At 38.4% G+C, this 15,942-nt stretch overlaps 1 protein-coding gene across 2 annotated transcripts; it reads right to left on the bottom strand.

Annotated features, from left to right (window-relative positions):
- Positions 1 to 9,019: 9,019 nt before the first annotated feature.
- Positions 9,020 to 15,539, bottom strand: LOC108436774. 2 transcript variants are annotated; one of them, XM_017713462.2, is made up of 5 exons: positions 15,194 to 15,539; positions 14,622 to 14,696; positions 12,790 to 13,098; positions 11,768 to 12,043; positions 9,020 to 9,907 (listed from the first exon to the last, which is right to left on the bottom strand). In XM_017713462.2, the coding sequence occupies exons 1-5, from the start codon at positions 15,261 to 15,263 to the stop codon at positions 9,798 to 9,800; spliced, it is 840 nt and encodes a 279-aa protein (XP_017568951.1). In that variant the 5' UTR covers positions 15,264 to 15,539; the 3' UTR covers positions 9,020 to 9,797. The 2 variants fall into 2 exon arrangements, with proteins under 2 accessions (XP_017568951.1, XP_017568952.1); XM_017713463.2 differs by lacking the exon at positions 14,622 to 14,696.
- Between the last annotated feature and the right edge of the window lie 403 nt (positions 15,540 to 15,942).

Below are 15,942 nucleotides of genomic sequence, written 5' to 3' on the forward strand. Positions count from 1 at the left end.
AATCAAATGACTTAGACAGAACGGTTTGTTTCAGCATGATTTTTCATATTTACAATATTGTTTCTAATTTAAGTTTTAAGAACGGTTTGAATGAATGAGTTTTCATTCACCTTGAAGTATCAATAAACATGCAAATATATGAATAACTAGATGCATTATATAGATAGAGGCGTGTTGAGGGATTTAAGCATTCGTTTGTGACACATATTTTCTGCTGCAAGCAGCTCTTTCTCTCAGTTTTTCTCTTTTTTATGATTAGGTTCACAAGACATGCCAATCAACAATACTACAAGTTTTGTTGATGTGTAGATCCTCACATTACATTTAAACAGGTTAAGTCCTTAAATAACCTGGACCCATAGGCAGGTCCAAAGTTTTATCACACACTTTATCACACAAAAAAGGTTTTGCATTGTAGTCTATGTAATTGCTGATTAATGTCTGGAATTTTAAGGGGTTCATTTAAAAAAAAACAGGGGGACACCCCAAAACAGGCTTCAGCCTGGCTCTTTACAGGCCCAGCCAACTACATGTACATGAGCTCGAATGCAGGCTAGTTATAAGGTAAGTTTTTACTACATTAAGGTTTATGCATTACTAAATCAAAACAGGTTGTACTTCACAAACACGTTGTTTTCTGTTGAGCTTCACAGTTAATAAATACTTACACCTCCCCCTAAGCAAGTGTAAATGCTGGGGGATCCAACAGAAACCACATGGAAAACACAAAAAGACCAACACACAACTATTTCAGTTAATTAAGCTAAAAACACTTAAATTCTATTCTGTGATTTTACTTAAAGGCCTAATCATTACACTTGTTTCAACTCTGAACACGAAGCTAACAAGCACAATGAGACTCTGCAGCTGCCAATACATCTGAAGTTATACTATGTTGCTGATACGTTGGTTAACCAGAAGCTGTTGTTTAGAATAAGCTGCACATTTGGTTTTGTTGCAAGGAAATATTAAAAGATCAGACATTGGCTATGAGTATTCAGCTTCATTCATCATTGTTTACTACACTAAATATTTTTTTATGGAAAGGTCAGTGGACGTTCCTGTTGTGTTTTTATGGGGCTTGATATAAAAACACAACAATCTTCAAAACTTTAACAGTGTGGACACAATGTGTCAACACAATGTGTCAATTGTGTCTCAAAATAAATAATATTAAAATATTATTTAATCTCAGTTTTTAGGCTTTTTTTCTAATATGTGTGAGACCTTCAAAGACTCTTATGGCCAGGACCCTTGGAAGACCATAATCCACCCCTTGCAGAAATGCCTCAGCCTTAGAGATGCCACTCTCACCATCAGTTCAAAATGCTTTATTTTCCTAAAATTCCCATTAGAATAAAGGTAATGAAATTAAACAGTGATTTTACACATATTAAACTCTGCAACCCATGAGCTTCTGTTGGAATTCAGAGATCAGTGAACATTTGTTCATATAGAAAATATAAGTGAGAAAGTTGTCACATAATTCTGCCTTTCTCTTCTGTCAATATGGAATATTAATATGTGTGTAGATGCAAGGCAGAATAATCTGATAAGTTCAGTGCATATCAGACAGGATGCGGTTTGAGCTTCCCCTCAAAAATACTTCTTTCCCAGAATCAGAGATTAGTGGTTACTAGCATCTCACTCTGACTGTCTAACTCAACCTCGAAAGAACAGCAAACAGTGTCATATGAAACAAACAAGCATGCAAATGGAATAATTATGTCTCAAAGGCATAGCATGACTTCTACTGTTACACTCTCCAATTAATAATAATGATCTGCCACTCTTTACACAATCCATGAAAAACAGGCCCTGCACATCTCAATATTATTGTTTTCCATTCAAATAAAAACCAAAAAAAAAAGATCATGGAAAAAAGAAAGGAAAAAAAGGATGAAGAATATGGTATATGGTCCCGAGAACAATATACCACAGTGAAGGTGGGAGCATCATGATATCAGATTCATTCAACTCTGCAGTAAAAGCTCCGTCACACACAAAAGATGCAGCGCAATAAAAAAAGCTGTTCATAAAGTCACTGTGATTTGTGCTTTTTGAACAATAGTATTTTCACTGGAATCCTAGACAACAGCCCATTAGCCACAGGTAAAAACATCTTACATATTAAAGATAATCCCAAGTTAAGCTTCAAGCTAGCTGCAAGAATGAATGTAACAAAAGAAACGAAAACAAAAAAACAAATTAAGAATACAAATTAAGTGCCTTGTTTGCTAAACATTTATTTTATGGCGTTTAATCAAGAAACAAAGGTTTTATTACCAGAAAATGCTGTTGATAGATAGAAAAAATGACAAGTAAGAAGTCAAATTAAAAATGTTAAAATTAAACGTTTAACTGTAGGAATGATTCTAGTTTATTATGTTAGATTTCATGTAATATCATTGGAAATCCTTCAAGCTTTTTTCTAAATTAAAATTACTGTTACATTTTTTTTTACTAACATGAGTTCTAGTTTAACATGTGGGATTTGTTTCCACACAATCAAAAATTAAACTGACATGCTGAAATCGTGATTACTATGGTAAGCCAAAAAATTTGAGCTTTTCTTTTCTGGATTTTTAGATCGCAGGAATTTTATTTTACACATGTGAACATTAAAATTCAGAACATAATTCATTCTTGATATCAGAAATTCACAAATTAAAATTCCACTCAAATTCACACAAAAATTCCTTTTTTTCTTGTAAGAATTGAATTTATCACTAGTAATTTGTCCATGAACATATGCTGTTCTCCACAGAGGCCTGTTTACATATACACACCCACACACACACACACACACACACACACGCACAGGCGCACACACGCACATATATATATATATATATATATATATATATATATATATATATATATATATATATATATTTATTTATTTATTTATTTATTTATTTATTTATTTATATATATACATACACACACAGCATATGTTTGTGGATACAAAGTATTTTTTGCAGAACTGACAGATTATCTGACAAGTGTGTTCACTGAAAATACACAAAGGCAGTTTCACATGCAGCTTCTGACAAGAGGACGAAGACTACAGGGACATCAGCGTCTCTCGTGCTTCAAACAGCTGGCATGCTGAACTATTGTGCACACATTGGTCAAATGACATGATTTGTTGATGTCCTAAGTGAAAATAAACGAGCACATCCTCTGAATGTTTATTAGCTTAGTTGAACGTACTGGGGAAAAAATAAAACACAACATGTGGCTTGTGCAGCAGTGATGGCACGTTTCATGCCATCCGTCTTCTCTATGGAGGATGTGTGGCTTATTTTCACCTAGAAAATCAACAAAGCATCTCTTTTCACTGGGGATGTTCAACCTTGCATAGCACTCTATTTCCTCTAAGTGCCATTGTGAGAATTTATAAATTACTAAGCAGGTCCTTCAACGATGAACCTACTAATGCTCACTTCTGATCTGGTGACATAGTTACATCCCTTGCTTAAATTTGTGGCCTATGTAGCGATTTTATTTCCTAAACCAAGAATATGAAAAAGTTGTGTAAAGGTTTTTATTTAGTTAGTGCAGCACATTCTGCCTCAGTGCTAGGAACACATACAACAGCCAGAAAAGCAGAAACATCTACGCCGTGCAATTTAATTCATATTTTGACTCAATATTAAATACAATGAAATACCATTGTGAATGAATGACACATTTTAATTACATGAACATCACATAGTCAGAGCGACAATCTGTGTCTTACATTCTGTTAAGTTAACTTATTATTTAATGATCAGTCAAGTTACAATTAAAAGTCAGCTATTTAGCTTACTCTGTAAAGTTGAAATAACAAATCTGAGTAAGGTAGGGGCCCCCAGGAGGCACAGCTGTCTAAATGTTTACACCAACATCAGGGGATTTTGAGTAGGAGCCTAAATGGTAACCGGGAGCCCAAGAAGAGGAAAGGCTTTATGGCCTTGTGTGACAGAATCCCAGCTAAATGTGAAATTGAGTTCAGAAAATATATTTGTATTATATTTATGTGTATATTTGTATAATATATTTGTATAATGCATATTTGTATTATATTTTATATGTATTATATATTTTGCATTATTGTGTGATATTTTGTATATTCGGTGTATATTGTCTCTAAATGTTCTCTGTATTTTGTGCATATTTAATATACTTCAGTTTGTTTTTCTTAATTTTATTGTTACTTCTTTATTTTCTGTAGGGTGATTATTTGAGCCTCACCACAAGGATTTCAGTGCATAAATGTCCCGACATGTGCAAATGACAAATAATCCTGAAACGTAATGAGTTTTCTCTTGTTGATATTAATTTCATAAAGTAAGTAAAATCAGTGAAACTGAGTCAGCGGTGTTGTTACAGTGAAATTAAATAAGTTGTCAGATTTACTTTCTAAGTGTTTGTTCAATTTAATCTTGTTGAGTAAAATTTGACTTCTGTCTCACTGGCTCCTGGCATCTTATCATGCATGTTGTTTTATTTGTTTTTCTCACCCTCTTCAAGCCGTTTTTCCTTCCGTTGTGCGTGCATCTTTCTTTTGCTCCAGGGTTAACCACTCAGCCACATTGCTGCACATAAGTGCATGTTACCGTGTAAACTGCTGCTGGTATGGCAGCTCAGTAGCACAGTAATAATGAAATGATCTAGATCTAACTTATTAACCTCTTAACTGTCACCCTTTTTACAAGTTTGTCCCTGTAAGGGCAAAGCGGGGCACCGTTCCCACGTATTTCAGACTGTCATCATGATCTTAAATTCCTGTGAGAGGTTCAAGTTTCTTCTCCACAGTCAGAATAAGTGTATGAATTACTGCCGCAGAGTAACAGAGACTGGAACGAAGGAGTTTCTGTCCTTTTAGACCTCTAAGCTGATCTATGCCTATAACTCTAGGTTCGCTTGCCTACTTCACCTTATAGACACAGCTGAGCCACAGCTCAGCCCTTATCTTGCAGGCTTGCTAGTGTTTGCTCATTCAGCATATATGTTGGAAACGAGACCATCATAACTGCTGTGAATAACAGATCATACAATGTGGGTTTGCAGGTTTCAAATCTTGAGATTTCAAGCTTTCTGATGGTGCACTGCATCACCGTGTTGCTGGATGATTTGATACATTAACATGATGTTTAAAACTCAGAAGTGAGCGATGGAACTGTGCTGTTACCGGGGAAGTGATACATAAAAATAATGAATGTATTGTATTTTTCATTTTTTAAGTAGAGTTCTCAAGCTAGCTCAAAGCATATTGTATGTTTTTAAGAATGCGTTTAAGTTTTTAACTTTAAAAAACTAAGTAACCTGGTTAGCTTAAAAATTTGGGCTCATTGAAATTTAAATAATAATTTAGCAGATACTAAATATAAAGAAAAGCCTTTTTTGAGTAAACTTAACTTTAAATTTGGTTAAGTTTTAAGTTGTAACTTTTGCCTGAACTAAGTGAAACTAAGCAGACAATATATATATATATATATATATATATATATATATATATATATATATATATGTGTGTGTGTATATATATGTATATATATATATATATCTTTTTTTAAATATATATATATATATATATATATATATATATATATAAAAGGGGGCAGCTTTTTTATTGTGTGTGTCTAATAACTGTGTAGTCACATGTCAATGACAATGTAACTACTAATGATTCAGTCTTGTAAAATTCTTGTAAAATGATTCAATTTGTAAAATTATTTTTAGAAACTTTGTTCCCCCAGCAGTAATAGGAAGTATGTAATTACTTACATTGTATCTGCCAGCTTTCCCAGCATTTAGCTAGAATGTATGTTGCTAGTGCTGTGACACTGTAACCAGTTTCAGCTTTAAACCATTCTGTATGTATGTATTACAGTACAGCAGCTGTCCCTTCATCCTAAAATGTATCTTTTATGACATTAATTAAAGGTATTTCATTACCACAGCACAATTTCTAAATGACTACCCCATTAATACACAGTACTTATATAACAACTACACAGAAACTGTCCACTTATTTTACAGTGTCACTTTAACCAGCACCAGACTCACTCCGCAACCTGGAGAAGAGCCCCTCAGTGTGATCCAAACTGAGGTGAGGAGGATCCTTCAGAAGATTAATCCCCGTAAAGCTGGTGGCCTGGCTAACATTCCGTGGTGTGTGCTGAAGTGCTGTGCAGACCAACTCTCTGAGGTGCTGACAGATATCTTCAACTCCTTTTTAATCCAGCCAGCTGTCCCCACCTGCCTGAAGACTGCCACCATCATCCCAGTCCCTAAGAGCTCCACAGTGACAGGACTGAATGACTATCGGCCAGTAGCCCTCACCCCGATAGTCAAAAGGTGCTTTGAAAGACTGGTTATGGCCCACATCAAAGGCAACATTGATGTCACTGGGGATCCACACCAATACACGTACCAGAAAAAACGATCCACAGAGGATGCCATCTCCTCTCTGGTCCACACTGCCCTCACCCACCTGGAGAGTAAGGATTCTTATGTCCGTATGCTCTTTGTGGATTTTACATCTGCCTTTAACACCATGATTCCCCAGACCCTGGTTTACAAACTCCATACACTTGGCCTCAGCACCTCTCTCTGTAATTGGGTCCTGGACAGGCCACAGTCTGTGAGGATCCACAACATCTCCTCCTCCACCACCATCCTCAGCACCGGCTCCCCTCAGGGCTGTGTGCTGAGCCCCCTCCTGTTTACACTGCTCACATATGACTACACAGCCGTCCATCCAGGCTGTCATATTGTAAAGTTTGAGGACGACACGGCAGCGGTTGGATGCATCACAAACAGTGATGAGTCTGGCTATAGGCAGGAGGTGGAACACCTGGACAGTTGGTGCAGTGAGAATAATCTCTGCATCAATGTGAAGAAGACAAAGGGGATGATTGTGGATTTCAGAAGGGGCAACACCATCCCTCCCCTCCCCCTACATGTCGGCGGATCTGCAGTGGAAGTGGTCTCCAGTTATAGGTACTTGGGCGTACACCTAAGTAACAATCTTACCTGGAGTAATAACACTTCCAGCCTGATCAGGAAGGCACATCATTGCCTCTACTTCCTCAGAAGGTTGAGGCGTGCTGGACTCGGAAGCTCAGTCCTCACCTCATTCTACAGATGCATGATGGAGAGTGTTCTGTGCTCCAGCTTCACCGTGTAGCACGGAAGCTGCTCTGTGGCAGAGAGGAAAGCTCTTCAGAGGGTGGTGAAGGCTGCACAGAGGACTGTTGGAGTCAGTCTTCCCACCACCATGGACATTTACACCTCCAGATGCAGGCAAAGGGCCACTAGCATCATGAAGGACCCCACCCATCCAGCACACACACTTTTTGTCCCGCTCCCCTCAGGTAGGAGGTTACGGAGCATTAAGAGTAAAACAACCAGACTGAGAAACAGCTTCTTCCCTGAAGCCATAAGACTCTTCCACCTCGTTTCGTTCCACCTCGTGTACCACATGTGATGGGAATGACAATAAAGCCTTATCTTATCTTATCTTATTTTATCTTATCTTATCTTATCTTATCTTATCTTATCTTATCTTATCTTATCTTATCTAACACTGCACTGTAGGAAAGCTCCTGTGCAGAAAACTTGGGTAATTACATGAGGCAAAACTGAGGTTGATAATGTGTAATTACATAGGCTATACTTCTGTAAACAAATCATCAGTAGTTACAGTGTTGCTGCACATGTTATTCATGTGTAACTACAGTTATTAGAGACACTCAATATAAAGTGGGACCAAAAAAGCTTTAGTTAAAATAAAAAAGAAAGTTTCCTTAAGTTGCCTGACTTTAATTTTTTCAGTGCATCTTACAATGTCACACTAATTATTTGCTACTACTCAGACTCTTCATAAAAATTCATTAGGACATCCCCAGTCAGATATCACCTAAATATCTGTAGGTCGCTTAACATTGCAAAGATATCGTTACTGCTGTTATAGACCAATGGGTGGTTCTACAGACAAGTGATAAAGGAATACCTGCCCTGCAACACAACATGTGCAGATGCTTCCAGACAGTTGTAATGCGTTATGATTAAGCAGTTAACACCCTATCATGCTCTGGGATGTGTAAAAATGCTGAGCAGGCTCAGTTCATCTTGATTTTGGATCAAGTTGGCAGGAGGAAAAGAGGGTTCATTATTGGGGCACAGACAGCAGGAACTCATCTGGCTAATGTTTCAATAGAAACAGTGAATAATGTGATCTGCATATAGATCTGTGGGAAAGACGTCAGTAAATAGGGTTGAGAATTCTGGTCAAAAAAACCATTCAATGAGTGTGATGCATTAGTATGTTGTGTTAGTGAATACAGAAGAGTTTCTCAGGTGATTGAAAATGTCAATGCAGGATGGAACGCAACCTTTTCAGGGGTTAAAGCAGGGTGGCGGTGCATAAACCTCTCATTACAAAGACTGATGCTAGAGCAGTGTGTTTAACCAAGAAGATAGTTTGAAAAAAGGAAACAAACAAAGGAACCCAAAAACACCTCCAAATGAAAGGATAAAGACCACCAGTCATTTTCTCCTTTGGTAAACTTGCAAAAACCCTTTTCTTATATGTATAAAATTTTTAGAGCTTCCTTTTTCTTTTCTCTGTCTTATACTTTTTCCTCTTTTTTTCTCTGATGCTGTACTGGTCACCCCTCGAAAAGGTGTGAGTACTAGTACTAGTTGCTGCTGTCTTAAGAACAGCAATCAGCAAGTGAACCTAGTTGGCCTTATGCCCTCTGCTAACTGTTGGCAGTGTGGACCTTGCACTAATCCTCTGTTATTGGCTTTGGTTTTTGTTTGTCCTAGGTAATGATGATGATGGTGATGACGATGATGACGGCGATGACGTATTTGTCTTGGCTAAATCTGACTTCAAACATAAAGGTTTGCTACATTTCTGAATGAGTAACTTGCATCCAGTCAGTGTGGAAGCACCTGAATTTACCGTACAGTAAATGCAAAAAGAAAATGCAATAACAGTAAAATCTATGCGGCACTGCTAAAAGTGTTGTGGAGTTGTGCTGAAGAAGAGTCAGCCAAGGCCATAATTTCTGCTGAAAGCTTTGTTCTTCAGTGAAAACAGCAGAAAATTGAACCGGAATTGCTGGAAAGGTCACCCACAGCCATGCTTTTCCACTCTAGGGTAGGGTTTAACCTACTCAGCTAAACCCACCACCCAGCACATATAAACACAGTAATCACATGACACTTCTCAAAATAAACACACAACAACAATAACAGTCCCTTTTTAGTGGGGTTGCGTCCCATGAACGGTTCCACCTGGCCCAACATGTTCTCCCGTTCACACCTGCACATCAAACAACAGTGGTTGGCTCAGAAGGTGTCGTTGTTGATGTGATCACGAAATGATCAGGCATCGCATTCAGAAAGTCGAGAGTTTTTTCAAAATCCATCTTGAGTAGGGTCCAAGTTTTGGATCAGGATTTGGATCAGCGTTTGAAAGAGGTAGGTCTTGGTCATTGTAGAAATGTTATTCTTCTTCCATCAGCACAATTAGAGCAAGGCAACCACTGTGGCAGCCTGTCCAATCTGAGCACGTGTCTCCTTCGAAGACGTCACTTTCTATCCTGAATCAGTGACCCAAGGTATGCAAAATCCCACACTTGCTCTATGAGGTAAACTATGGCCTGCAATCAGCCTGTTAAGCCTGTTTACAGCCTATTAAGATCTTGATAAGTACTGATTTGTTCATTACATGTTCCATAGTAAACCTAACATTTCTAGAACAGTTCATCTCACAATCAGTCTTCAGAAGTATCCTACCTAAACCGTCTGAGAGTTTTATATGTGATGTAGAAGCCAGCCAGAAGCTTTATGATGATCCAGGTGGCCCAAACCCCCAGAAGAACAGAAAGCCATTCAACAGTGTCTGGAGAGAAGAAGACATAACAGATATTATTTTATCATTATTCAAGTCCTTAAGCAGCACCTGTGTGTAATGTGTTTTGAACTTAAAGCTCCAGTTGTGGTCAAAAGAAGCGCCCAGGGGATATGCTAAAAAATAAGACTGCTAAAGAGTACATTATGCTGTTTTCTACTCATTTCCAAGGCCAAATCAAAGTTCAAAGTTAAAGTTGAATGGACAGTTCACTGTATAAATCTAAGCAGACCTACCAAAACTCCTACTACCCCTTGGCCACCTGTGGTAAACCTTTGTAGATCCACCACTGCCCAGCACTGTCATAGGATAGCAACTTTCCAACAAGCCAGTTTATCAGATTTCAGAGGAGCATTACATGTAATCATTTGTTATTATTTTTTTGTATTAATACAGTAATTGTCCAGTGAAGCTTCATGGACTGGATTTCCATATAGCCTAAAATCATCAAGCATGATGCCTTGCATCAGCTGGACTGGTGTAAAGTACATCGTCATTACACTCTGGAGGTGTAGAAATACATTCTCTAGAGTGATGAGTCACACTTCATAAATTAACAGACTAATCTGGGTTTTGTGGATGCAGGAAAACACATCCTGTCCAAATGCATAGTGCCAGAGGTTTGCTGAAATAAGTTTAAAAATCAATGTGATGTACCTAAGGTAGGGGTTGGCAACCCAAAAGTTTCTCTCATTCACCAGCTTCTTGTTCGAATTTCCCCATTCCACCTTAAATGGTGCCTGTGGCAGCAGAATGTAACTGCTGCACAAGAAACGGTGCAAAGAGTCACTGAAAGAAAGAGTCACTGTGAAACTGCCGCTAGGTTAAATATCTACTAATAGCTTCAAATAAAATACGGAATGTTTCAGAAGCTTCAAACGTCCATGATGTGTTATCTAGAACTGATCTAGAAACTATGCTGCAGCTACATTTTAGTGCCAACGAATTATTCGTTCCACCTGAAATACTGCAGCAGATACATTCTGGCGCTCAAATATGCCCGAATATAACTGCTGCATTGTTTAAGATAGAACAGAAAATTCAAATAGGAAGCGAACTTCAGCTTCCCAGAAAGTGTTCATGCAAATCATTGTTAGTTTAGCGCCTACACACTACTACAATCCTAGCAGAAGTTATCTTTATTGTTAAGGAGGTTTTTTTACTTATGTTTTGATTAGGTTTCAACCTTCATGGCCCAAACTGAAGTTTTAGCTCTTATAATCATTGTTTGCCAGAGTTATCATTATCCAGAGCTCACAGCTGTGTTGTATGTCCCATGCAGAGGGTCTAATGATTTCTGGAAACCAAAACAAATGTACATATCTGCAGTTTTTTGGTTCATTTGTTCATACCATCCTGCTTTCTGTATTTATACCTGTTTTTGTTTGTAAATGAAAGGGTGAAAATCCTGAAATGGTAAAAGGTAAATGATCAAATCAAATGATTTTTTCCTGTAGTATCTGAGCAGACACTGTCAAAATAGTGCTGTCATTTCAAAGTATCTCAAAAGCACTCTGACCATAGCCAACTTCTTGTCCACTTGACCCTCTTATAGTGTGGTGGTTGGTTAGTGTAGTGGGTAACACCGCTGCCTTCTATGCTGTAGACTGGGGTTCAATCCCTGCCTAGGTAACCACCCTACACTGTGCCAATAAGAGTCCTTGGGCAAGACTCCTAACACCACCTTTGCCTACATGTGTAAAATAATCACACTGTAAGTCGCTCTGGATAAGAGAGTCTGTCAAATGCACTAAATGTAATGTAAATGTAGTGTGATGTGAAAAGATCCACACACTGGTATGTCCACTGTATATTTCTCGTTAAGCATGTTAGATAATCTGAAGTGCCTACCTTTGCACACTGAGATGATGAATTGAGTCTCTGTCCACTTGGAGTCGCTAGCAATGACCACACAGGACAGGTTTTTGTGAAAGGCATCGCAAGGCAGCTGCAACCAGCTCGTCACTGTGAAAACTCCTCTAGCATCTCTGGATGAGTGTGTCTCGGGTGAAGAGGAGTTCCATGGAGTTTCCCAGAGGATGGCAGCTGAGGGTAAGCTTTGAACTTCACAGACAGCGAAAGTGTGGCAACCTTTAGCTTCCAGCCTACCAGTCAGGCTTGGATGGGCTGAAATCAGCAAATTATGTTAATTCACCACAGTTGCTTCTAATTTCTAAGCCTATATAACATTTCACTGCATAACAGTGGAAATTTGTGTAAACTAAAACAAAAAAATAAGCATATTTCCTGAATATCTCTATACTGTACGCTAGGCCCATACACTAAGTGACCAACAGAACACACACACATCTTCTAAGCCACTTCTCCTTCTGGGTCACAGGGGGTGCTGGAGCCTATCCCAGCTGGTACCAGACAGAGGTCACGATACACTCTGGACAGGTCGCCAGCCCATCACAGGGCAGACAGACGAACACATACACTCACATACTCACACCTAGGGGCAATTTAACATGTCCAATTGGTCTGACTGCAAGTCTTTGGAATGTGGGGGGAAACCCGGAGGAAACCCACGCGGACACGGGGAGAAGATGCAAACTCCACACAGAAAGGACCTGGTCGCCGTGCCGACCTGACTAACAGAACTATAAATTAATAAAACAGTTTTTGAAAAAAAAAAAAAACTAAGCACATTGTTTTAAATACAAAACATTGAACATAGCCAAAAAATTCATATTCAGAAGTTAAGAGTAAACTATTGCTTTATTGCTTTTTCTTTAGCAATGTGTGATCAGCACAGTGATACAGGTATGATAAAAATAATTGTTTGCTTGTTTTTTTTAATCAATTAAGCAATGAAGTCATAATAACTGTGTACATGTACTCTATAAACGGTATATTGACATTGTACTTACCCCATGCAGACACATGAATTGTTTCCACGTAGCCCCCCGCACGGTAGGACACATCACAGGTGTAATTTCCTTCATCTTTAATGGAAAAATGAGGGATGATCAGGCTGTAGTCTCCACCTGCACTAATGATAATCTTCCCATCTTCACAGGTGTCGACATCTGTGTCATTTACAGCCACAGCAATACTGCAGTTCTTCTCTTTTAAGCTGATTTTCCAGATGACATAAATCATCTCACTCCATATTATCTTTCTGCTGGTGCAGAGTAAAGTGACCCTGCTGTCCACTTCAAAGCTCTCATTCCTGGAACCTGTAAAATGTGTTCAACATAATTTAATGACATCCTCAAATTAATGAATGTATTTGACACCAAGCCCTTATAAACGAGCAACCTTCCCTCAAACTTTTGATCACAGAGGACTGAGGAGTCAAACTCATGATTTATTGAGGATTAGGCAGCTGCACAGTTTCACCACTAAAGAGCCACAAAGTTGTTTATATTGTTGTGTCCAAATAAGAATGAAAAGGTGGATTAACTCAGCGCAGTGGCCTGATCTTAAATAGTTCCTCACGCTTAGAGAGAGAGAGAGAGAGAGAGAGCAGAGCGTCTGGTTAGTTACAGCTAATAACATGACAGCTATACTGCAACCTTAATCCAACATTTAATCTAATGTTAGCAAATAGACTAAAAAAGAAGACTTTATTGTATTGATATGCATAATCCTGAAACCCTTCCTTTTTTGAGGGAATTGTTTGGGAATTCTTAATAGTTAATGTTACACTCATTTTCTCCAGCTGGGCAGTCTTCAGACTGCTATGCATCTTCATGGCATGGACCTGTGCAAATAAATACATTAACTAGAGCAGTGTTTTTATATTGTGCTAATAAACAAATTTTTTATTGTTTTTTTTTGTGATTTCATAGTTTCAGACTGTCTAACTATTATTATTATTATTATTATTATTATTATCCGTGACCCTGACAGAGAAGCGGCTTGGATGGATGGATGGATGGATGGATGGGATTATTATTATAATTATTATTATTATTATTATTATTATTATTATTATTATTTTGGAGTAACTCAACTAAATCTGGCCAAGATGCAATATTACACAGAAGCCCTAATGGGTAATGTGACAAAAAAAGGTTTAAAAGTTTTTCTGCCTGTAAGACATTATAAACAGGTGAAAGAAATATGGCTAGCATTACTTGCACCTTATCAGCCATAAAAAACCTCAAACAGCTTTTTTCAAATTTTTTTTTCCAAAAACTTTTACCGCTACTCTCTGGGGTCCAGGTGGAAGAAACATCTCTGGGGAGCTAAGTGGCTAACAATTAATATTGTACACCAGTTTTGACCATGTGGAGCGTCTGTTATTTCCTCTTATCCTTTGGGAACCAGGTGGAGAGCTGATCAGCCAACAATTCCACATGCTGAATCATACATACACACACATATATTTCATGCAGCAATAACTGCAACGAAACATTTCTGGTAAATATTAATTAGTCCTGCACATCAGGTTGGTGGAATTTTAGCCCATTCCTCCGTACAAAACAGATTAAACTCGGTTATGTTGGTGAGTTTCTTCCCATGAACGGCTGCTTCAGGTCCCTCAACAACATTTCTATAGGATTAAGGTTGGGACTTTGGCTTGGTCATTCCAAAACATTAATTTCATTATTTCCTAACCATTCTGTGGTAGAACAACTTTACTTTCACTGACGTATTATTTCTCAGAGCTCTTATCACAGCTTACTACGCAAAGAATGGCCACTTTGCTAATAGAATCCATTGTGTTTGTACTTGTGTTAGTCTCGTTTACTACCTTCAAGCTTTTCTTGTGTAGGATCAGAGCTGTGTGATGTTTTGTCAGAATCCAAAGAAGTTCTGTCACTGTGTCCTGAGAGTTAGCAGTCCATAGAGGGTTAGTAACAGGTTAAAATACATGCAACATCATTTCATATCTAGTAGGTTACTTTGTGTACATGTAAGTCATAAGAAACATTTGATTGTGTCATTAAGTTTCAGGGTTGCTTTGTTAGTCGGTTCGTCTTATCCAGAGCGACTTACGGGAAGTGCTCTGTCTATCTAGAGAAAGTATCTTTGCTAGTTACCAATAGGTTAGAGAAAAGACAGTCCTGAGCTCAGATACTGCTAGAAACTAAAGTCACTGTAGATACAGAGAGAAAAGGAGCAGAGTTGAGCACAGAACTCTGTACTATACAATGCAGTACAATACAATACAATACAATAAACTACAATACACAGTGCAATACAATAAAATATAATATATAAGTGCAGTCTACATAACAACTGAAAGCTGAGATGTTAAAACAGAAAAAAATCACTTGCAGCTGACAGAATAACTAAGAAATCAGAGAAAAAAGATGAACAAACCTGATATGAGATGTCTTGCAAGACAGACAGCCAGAACTAACATGGCCCTCAACATCCACTTATCCTCCATGTCTCCAACGCAGAGGTCAGAGCAGTGGAACTCCTCTCACTGTTTTTGGTCTATATTGAACGTCTGGATGTCAGTGCCTCATGTATGGCCTGTTTCCCTCCTCTGAACACGACTCGCTTCTGAAGCGCTTGCTGTGATGGTGCTGTCAGAAGAGTCAACGTCACGCAGGTCTTTTGCTCCAGTTCTTATCTCCTGTTCTAGAGCCTCAGAAGATCTCAGCAAGGCTTAAACACCAAAGCCAAAGTTGTTTTAAACCTCTCCGCGCAGCTGCGTCCCTCTGTCTCTGTCCTTGGCTTGTTTGTTCTTTGAGCTTTTGCCACCTTCAGCACTGTGACGTGCCCCACGGTGCACCCCTCCATTTCTTTACTTCATTTCTCATACAGCTCCTGTCGGCTTCCTGCACCCTTAACCACGACTGTCACACATGTCCCACTATCGGTCAAACTTTTCACAAATGGCGGACTCTCAAAACGGTGTTTCTATTTTAATTTGTAACAGAGGTGAGTATGTGAGATATATAAATAAATGTTTCAATTTGCTCAAGTATTTTTATAACAATCTAGCAAAAATACAAATGTGTCAGATTTTTCCCACAATCAAATAGCTACAGGTGATGTAAAGAATTGTGTCTCTTAACTACTACACATCTGGCAATTCCACTCTGCAAGGACCCTGGAGA

This window comes from Pygocentrus nattereri, chromosome 6 (assembly GCF_015220715.1).
Source record: "Pygocentrus nattereri isolate fPygNat1 chromosome 6, fPygNat1.pri, whole genome shotgun sequence".
In the NCBI taxonomy this organism is placed as follows: domain Eukaryota; kingdom Metazoa; phylum Chordata; class Actinopteri; order Characiformes; family Serrasalmidae; genus Pygocentrus; species Pygocentrus nattereri.